At 38.4% G+C, this 9,299-nt stretch overlaps 1 protein-coding gene across 1 annotated transcript; it reads right to left on the bottom strand.

Annotated features, from left to right (window-relative positions):
- Positions 1–6,470: 6,470 nt before the first annotated feature.
- Positions 6,471–8,229, bottom strand: LOC122030104 (dof zinc finger protein DOF1.7-like). Its single transcript, XM_042589261.1, has 2 exons — positions 7,112–8,229; positions 6,471–6,650 (listed from the first exon to the last, which is right to left on the bottom strand). Exon 1 carries the CDS (start codon positions 7,970–7,972, stop codon positions 7,130–7,132), a length of 843 nt encoding a protein of 280 aa, XP_042445195.1. The 5' UTR covers positions 7,973–8,229; the 3' UTR covers positions 6,471–6,650; positions 7,112–7,129.
- Between the last annotated feature and the right edge of the window lie 1,070 nt (positions 8,230–9,299).

A 9,299-nucleotide genomic window follows, 5' to 3' on the forward strand; every position in this document is an offset into this window, starting at 1 on the left:
GGACTTTCCCTTGCCTAGGTTAGGACTAGTCACTCAGTAAACTTCTCACCCGCCTAACCTTCAGTTAGGACTTACCCTTACCTAACCTTTAGTTAGGACTTTTCCTTGCTAGTCATTTAGTCCTGACTAGACCTCTCTTCCAAACATTAAGTCCTATTTAGATCAACCCATGGTCAAACTGACGAGATTTAAGTACATTATCAAACATCAAAACATTGGAAGTTGATTGCACCAATAGATTGAATCAACAATTTTTCTTTTTTGATGTTTGACAATATATTTAAGTTAGCTAATTCATTTACCCAACTTCATTCTTCTCATGTCAAAGCATGAATGAGGGTTTCTTAACTTAAACCTTACATTTTTCTCTTTTGGTACATATTAAAAATTTTCTCACAAGATTCATTCCTCTTATTCTTCAAACATGACAATGGAGGTTCTTCTCCTTTGTTTCTGAATTTTAGTTACTTAAATTAAATTGTTGTTAGACTTTAATTAGTAGAATTCGTATCCTAGCATTAATAAAATTTGCCTTGTTTCTAGTTGGTCAAATTATGAGATTTTGAGCTTAGGTTAGTTTTGATTTAGTCAAGAAGTTGTTCACATTGTAATCTTTAGGTAAGTAGATTCATGAATGGTCTAAACAAGTTCTAACTTTACATTGTCAATTAGAATCCATTTGATCTCAAGCAGTGGAAATTTTGATTAGCTTGATTAGCTTTAAATTCCTGTTTGTTAGTCGCATTTTATTTCCTTTCATTTAGTTACATTTCATTTAATACTCTAGGTCTTTAATCTCAAATCAGAAACTTTTATTTTTTATAGATTAAAACTCCAAAAAGAATTTTACATCTACATCATTCACACATTAACTAGTTCACTTGGAAAAATATGACTTAGGACCTATACTACATCTCTTTTCTCAATTTAAAATTGGTTTTCGTTATTAATTAATTTAAAGTATTACGTGATAATCAATATGGTCTACATCAACAAGCAAAGGATTATTCTGGGAGATTTTGATGTGTGTATTTTATATAGGGGTTTTATCATGTTTGATGCATGCCTTCTCCCATTTTATATTAAGATATTTCATGTTATCTTCTTTTTGTGCTTTATTTTGATATTTTCCTATTTCGGAGGACTATTCTTATGTATTTCTTTTGATAGGGCACAAAAAAATAGTGAAAATGGAGAATTGAAGACCAACATTTGAAGTCCCATGCCTACCACGGGTGCCCATGCCTACGGCATGGGACGTGCTCCGTTTGGCAAACCAGTCTAGAGTGCACATGCCCCATTCGTAGAACCTACCAAGGGCACCCATGCCTGTTGGTACAACCCATAACCAACTCCCCTGTGCAATCGCTGCGCTCGACACGGGTGCTCGTGCTGGCTGGCATGCCCCGTGTCGAGCACTCGCCCTTTTCCTTTAAAAGATTGATCTCTCATCCCCTTGAGAGGGGATGCCGAGTTGGAGTCACTCAAGGTCTCCAAGGTGTCCTGAGAAGACAATCTGGAGGTGATTTGACACCATCAACACTTGGACTTGAGATCGAAAGCATCCGAAGGAACGATCTTGCAACAAGTGTTTTTTGAATTTCTGAATTTGAACTTGTTCATAATCATTCGAAGAAAGATTTCTAGTTGTAACTCCATTTATATAGAGTAGATTTTGAATTTTAGGACTAGGGATTAGCCTTTTGTTATGAACACCTTTGATTTGATCTATGAATGTTTGATTATTTTTATTCAATGAAATATTGATTTATGGTCTGGATCTACCGTAAATATGATCTTGATGCCAAAAGCACAAAATTCACATCCTATAAGGATTTGAGGATGAACGGAAAGGAGAACTCAATAACCCGACCCATAAAAATTTGAGACATGGAGGGTCGGCTACGAAAATAGATCGGTATGCCACGAGGAGTGTAGGCTGTCATTGATCTTAATAGATTAATTCTAATTCATTATCACATAGTAGGAGAGGGTTCCTAGAGGGTAGTGAGATCTCGTGATAGAGTCTCCATATAAAAGTGATCCCTAAGCTTAGCTTCTTTGAAAGTAAATAATGAATTAGAGTTGATACGCCAGTGTAGTTTCAAAAGTTTATATTGAATACCATACGATAGTCTATCTATATGAGCCATCATTGAGGATAGTACATCCAAACATAGATCAGGTGTTTACTAACATTATGATGAAAATAAAATTCTAGAATTGTCTTCACCAATCAAATCCACCTAGATCTCTTTGCTTTTCTTTTCTTTTTTCTTGATCGAATCTCTTCCCTCACTCTCTTCATTAGATTTTCTAGTTCTTGACACTCAACATCCATGTAATACCCCGATTCTGAGATTCTGGTTAAGTATGGTTTAAAAGGTTAGATGCTACTGTCCATATCATCAAGGTGCACCTTCCTTTTCGGAAGCCCAAACTTAAGAACTCCAAAGTTAAGCATGCTTGGCTTGGAGAAATCTGAGGATGGGTGACCTCCTGGGAAGTTTTCCCGGGTGCATGCGAGTGAGGACAAAGCACGCTGAAAGGACCTCCGGTGGTCTGTAGAGCTAGTCGTCAACCCGATGGGCAATTCTAGTGGCGTTTCCGGTTTGGTCCGGGTGGGGCCCGCCCAGGTCGGGCCATTACAGATGGTATCGGAGCCACCTTGCGACCATGAGTGCGCCTGTGGCAGGAGCACCCAGGGCACCACCTAGCGAGGGAGATTCTGGGATTTGCCTGTGGTGTGATTCGTGGTTACACAACGAGGTCATTGTGTCTTTAAGTGGGGGTGATTATAATACCCCGATTCTGAGATTCTGGTTAAGTATGACTTAAAAGGTTAGATGGTACTATCTATATCACCAAGGTGCCCAAACTTAAGAACTCCAAAGTTAAGCGTACATGACTTGGAGAAATTTGAGGATGGGTGACCTCCTGGGAAGTTTTCCAGGGTGCGTGCGAGTGAGGACAAAACACGCTGAAAGGACCTCCAGTGGTATGTGGAGCTAGTCGTCAACCCGATGGGCAATTCTACTGGCGTTCCCGGTTTGGTCCGGGTGGGGCCCACCCGAGCCGGGGCATTACAATCCATGATTAGTCTAAATAGTTAAATTTGTTTAGAAAGCTAATATTTGACCATCAGTCTTTTTGGGTTAGATATTTTTTATTACTTGATGATATTTTCATGTACTTATAGATTTATCCATATCATGTAGCGAAAACTTGGATTTAAACTTGACTCCATATGTACTACACTTAGATTTTACTTGGTATGCATCTCCTTGAGATAATTAATCCAAGGGTCCACACCAGTTATCACGTTCACTATGAATACTCTCATTCTCAAAAACTTTCTATAGATGAAGAAGTCTCGTACAAACTTATTCTTACAAGAACATAACAATAAATGCAAACAAGATTACAAAATAAATTGAAAATGATTTTACAATGAATAAATTTACTTTGCATGCTCTTTTCTTGCTTTACATTGCCTCTTGGTGGTAGGAAATGTAGCAACACTTTTGCCCCAAACCCTCAAGAACAAGATGCTTTAAAACTTCACGAAACTCATTTTCTAGGATTTCTTTCGGGATAACAAATGCCTTTCAATTGATTAACTTTACTCTCAATTAATTGTCACGTCAATTCAATCATTCAAACATGCAAAAGGGTTCTTTTTCATCTGACCAATCGATTGGTGAGTCATACTAATTGATTGTTGACTTCCAATCGATTGCCTCAATTGATTCTGAAGCCTTCTGTTCTCTTGAGAATGCATTGTCAATCAATTAGCCCAATCGATTAACATGGCTGAATTGACTCTACTGTGCTCCCAAAATAAGCTCTCAATTGATTGACTTAACCGATTGTTTTGGGCCAATCGATTATACTAATCGATTGGCCAATCCTAAATTATAAATCCAAGTTTAGGGTTCTTTTGTCTAACTCTAAAGTAATCCATAACTTATTGGGACTTCCCGTTGCCTAGCATCCTGTCAACTTTGATCTGTCAGGGCTTCTTCACCATGTGTCCGGTCAACGTTTGACCCACTTAGACTTTTCATCTCGTGCCAAGTGTTCGATCCTCCATGACCCACTCTGACTTACCGTCTCAGGTAAATTCCCCGTTAGACTTCTAATCATCAAGTGTTTGGTTCTTCGTAACCCACTTGGATTTTTCTTTTGTCAACTTCCCGTTGGACTTCCGATTGCCAAGTGTTTGATTGCCCATGACTCACTCAAACTTTTCCCTTGCTAACTTCTCGTTAGACTTCTGATCACCAAGTGTCTGGTTTTCTATAACCCACTTGAACTTTACTCTTGCCAATTTCCCGTTGGACTTCCGATCACCAAGTGTCTGGTCCTCTATGACCCACTTGGACTTTCCTCTTACCAATTTTCTGTTGGACTTCCAATTCACAAGTGCCCAGTCTGCCATGATCCATTTGGATTTTTCCCTTGCCAACTTTCCGTCGCACTTCCGATCGCTAAGTGTCTGGTCTTCTAAGCCCCACTTGGACTTTCCTTTTGCTAACTTCTCGTTGAACTTCCAACGCCATCAAGTATCCGATTAATCTTGACCTATTTGACTTCTCTCTCACATATTGATCAAACATGAAAATCCAAGCTCGAGCCAACTCGAGTTTGGTCAACGTAGTCAACCTTGACCCGAGATCGATTGCACTAACAAATAAAACTCTTATAAACATCATAAACAAATAAACAAAAAAAAGAAAATTTTAAAATCAAGAAATAAATTTGTATTATCAAGATAAATAATCAATAAAAAATAAAAAATTAAAAAATTTAAACAATCAAATAATATTGAATTGAAATTTCATAACATCTAAATAATCAAGCTTAAACCTGTAAAATAAAATCAAGTGGAGTTTGAACAATCATTTCAATAATTAAATTTATTTTAGGTTCAATTTAACTTGACTCAATTACCATATTTCATAAGTTTCAACATCCTAAAATTTATCTTGATTGGACTTATTTAGGGCTCTACTTTTGTGCAACATATATGAATTGTGACTGTGCTACTATTTATATTCAGCACAAATTGCTAATTTTTTTATAAAAATCAGCAGTGTGTCCAAAACTAAAATAATCCTAAAATTGTTCGTGTTTTGTTAATTCTGTTAAACTGCAATTTTCACTCAGTAGAAATGTAGAATATGAATTTTTTCCACAAGAGATATCTTTGCCTTGGTCGATGATGCAAACTTGACAACTGCTTGCAATGGCTTCTTTAATTTCATTAATGTAACAATTGTCCAATTATATGGTTGTTCCATACATTACGTAAGTAAATTGTAAGAGATGATGAATTTAGAATTGGAAATTATCTTTTAACTTAATTATCATTTATAAATCTCGTTGAGTATATTTTTTCGCATTATTTACAATATTTGGTGCGGGTAAAATACTGATAATTCAGAATGGTCGTGCATGACATTCTGAAAATAATTTTTTTTTTATTGCATTCCTTTTTCTTGTGTGATTCAAATTTTTATGTTTTTATAATAATCAAGTGTTAATTCTAGAGATAGAGGATCTTCTCTCTTGGAATTTAGAGGATCTTCTCCCTTAAGTATTGCTTGTAAGTTTGCTTGAGAGTTTATGTGTTTGAGAAAATTTAGATCACAATTTATGCATATTACTTCCAGCATATTTATCCCATTTAGAATTTAAATATTAGTTCTCCAGAGTACTTTACTACTACACCATATTCACGGAGGAATTGTGCTTGGAATCCAATCGGAGTATTCTACCTCTTCTTCTTCACCATTATATATATATATATATATATATATATATATATATATATATATATATATATATATATATATAGTGATGATAAACTTAGGATGTTCGACTACTAGGTCGTCCGTTGTGAGTACTTCTATATTTATCTTAATGGTCGATAGAAAACTTCCATAAGACTCATCATCCTCATGATTAGTTAGCCCGAAAGGTTGGATAGTTTGTACTAGCTTGAAAAAAATGACAACGTTAACACTATATTTTGAAAATTGATCGAACCTGATATTGTCCAACGTAACAAAGCATTATTGTACTCGATTTGGCTCGAGGCATGCACACTCATAGGAGTCCTTGCCCAACATTGCATAATACATTAGACCAACATAAGCATGTGACCATGGCTAAACATGAACCAATGCATTGTGATCAATATAATATTGGTCATAAACTTATTAAAATGCCATTAAAAACTTAATATTCCTTACTATTCACACCGTATCATCCAAATTTTTTCTTGATTTTGTTCTTTCATTATTTTTCACCCGAAACTCCGAAGCAACATTAGACAAACGCGCACGAAAACAAGGTTTGTTAATAATGACAAAGTTTCTTAACTCCCTCTTAGTCCAATACCATTGAGTCATAATTAAACAAAGCACGAGCACTGTTGAAAATATATATATATGTATGTCATTAACTAATTCTCATCAAGTTAATTAAACACTCATCAATAGTCATCATTACAAATCAGTTGAAGATTATGGAGGAGAAATTGAAGAATGAACAATTAGCCAACCCAGCCGTGTTAGAGATTAATTAGAATTATTGTCCTCTCGATCCACACACTTCAATCAGCACTGGATCCCCAGCTTAATTACCTATTAATTTAACAGAACAAATAAAACAATTAATCAATAACAAAAATTGAGCATAATTAATTAATCGTTAACAGATGTCAAGTCTGAATACTTATAATGATTAATTACTCAATCTATCATTTATAGCATATCTACTTTAAACCTGATTTAACTAATTGAATACGCTGTACCATGTACTAATTTTAGAAAATACAGAAACTTTGGTGTAATTTCAACACAAATTGAATTGGAATATAAATTTATTGTTGAAGAAATTTAATGAGATGTTAACATGTCATTATTATGCCATGTGAAAATAAATCTACGAATAATAATTAGCTAAGATATTGGTCCTAAAATTTTGTGATAGATTTATTATACGATTGAACGTATCTGATATATTTAATTTGTTACAGGTGTTCTTTAATGCTAAAATTATTGTAGATTAGATTTCGTAATTAATTGAGATTATAAAAATATACCTGGATTAGATAATCCTCTTAAGGTAGCGTGCCAAATTGCGGCATGTCGACGCTCCATGCCGGCCACGGACTTCCTCCCCAAATCCCACCGTTGCTACCGTCGCCGTCGTGGGCTGATGTGGCGGCTGCGGTGGTAGCGGGCATGGCCATGGCATAATTGGAAGGCTCCACGAGCCACGCCGCAGTGCCGGAGCTGCCGCAGACCTTGGCGGCCGTCGAACTGTTCCCCAGCTCCAAAACCTCGTCGTCGAGAGACGACATGGCGCCCAACGGCGCCGGAGTCGAAAGCGCCGAAGACGACGTCGCGTCCTTGAAAAACACGGCGAGCCTCTGCCTCTGCAGCCTCCAATGAAGGTCTTGGTTGATGGAGCTCAACGACTCGATCGACGAGGCGATGCTGCTGCTCGCAATCCCATGGCCGGCGGCGCCTACGAAGCGAGAAGAGGTAGAAGAAGAGAAACCTCCTTCGTCGCCGTAGACGCAGACGGAAGAGGAGGTCGGGAAATTGCTAAATCCCAAAGCAGGAGCGGCGCCGGGCGGCGAGAAGGGCAGGGAGGCGATGAAGTCGAGGCCGCCGGAGGCTCCACCGGGGTAGTGCCGCTGGGACACCAGAGCCGCGGAGGCAGAGGACCTGGACGAGCGCTTGTTCTTGCGGCAGCCGCCTCCCACGGGGACGTTGCGGAGGGCGCCGCCTTTGGTCCAGTAGCGGCGGCAGGTCTTGCAGTAGTGGCGCGGCTGGGAGAGGCTGTAGTTGTTGTAGTAGCAGAACTTGGTGTTGGGGGAGTCACAGCGGGGGCACTTGAGACCCTGCTCCGGCGGCACGGCGCCGCCTCCCGCGGCGTTAGACAACTCGTCGGTCATCACCGATCCAAGTAGCGATGAATATGGAGCAGTGGATGGAGTAGCTAGCTAGTCAATATATATGGTGTTGGCTTTCCTGCGGCGGAGGGAAGGAGAGCAGGTTCATGGCACGCTGCTCATAGGTTTCATGCACGGGATGGAGATTGACAGGTAACTAAAGAGACGTTGGATTGAAGCCTGTGATCGTCATCAAGTGGTGGAAGAACCAGTTGACGGACATGTATTAATTTGTGTTCTTGTGTGTTTGTTTGAGATGATGCAATATATATTATACATGATGGGAGGGAATATGTATGCATGGTTGCACAGAAAAGTGCAAGAATTAAAGGTACCATGAAATAGGGAAAGGAAGATGAATAGCCACGATTCTTGATTCCTACTGACACAAGAGCTCTATATACATGCAGCCTACTGACTATATATAGTATGTATAAATTAAATATATGTGATCAATTCATTGCTCTGCTACGCACGTACGTACGTACATCAAGTAATTAACTGGAACATTGTTAGGAGTAATATATATATCCAGCAACACTAGCTATTAGCTAATCAACGCAAGACTTCAGTCGTCCAATTAAGCTTAATTTACACGTAGAATGCCCAAAATTTCACAACGGATGAAATTATAATTAATCGGTATTAATTAGTACTTTATAACTAGTACAACAGGGCGAGTGTACTGCGCAGTAATCATGAAGCAGCAGATCATGGACAAGTCTTAATTGGCTTGGCATGCGCCTCCAATGATATGTTGGTAGATGAGAACTCATCGACCAGCTCCCTCCCTGACTAATTAATGCGCTTGATATATCGCAGCTTATGCATGCATACGATCGTATGTGTCTGGAATGCTCAGAGTACGGCTCTTCTTCTGCGTCTCCGATACAGAACTGTCACTGTGATATATGTACATCAAACTACTGTATCGTCTCTTACATCAATGGATATGGCACCAATTCATTGAAACTGCAAATGCTGTTCATATCAAGTAGATCTGCTTGCTTGCATATACGACATATAGTTAATTGTTATGGAGGCCTCTCCGTGATCAGTACGAGTCACAGCTGGTGCATCTGCATTACTGCGTGCGTTGGAGGGGGAGGTGTAGGCGAGGGTGAGGTTGGGGGCAAGCAGAGACGACAAAGGAAATCCAGCCCGTGAACAAGCTCGCTGGATCAGCGACCGGAATCCCGTGATCCATGAACTTATTAATTAATATACATCTTCCATATATATATATATATATATATATATATATATATATATATATATATATAGGTACCTTAATTCTTTCTTGTGTGTATAGATATATATATATATATAG

This window comes from Zingiber officinale, chromosome 10B (assembly GCF_018446385.1).
Source record: "Zingiber officinale cultivar Zhangliang chromosome 10B, Zo_v1.1, whole genome shotgun sequence".
Lineage (NCBI taxonomy): Eukaryota > Viridiplantae > Streptophyta > Magnoliopsida > Zingiberales > Zingiberaceae > Zingiber > Zingiber officinale.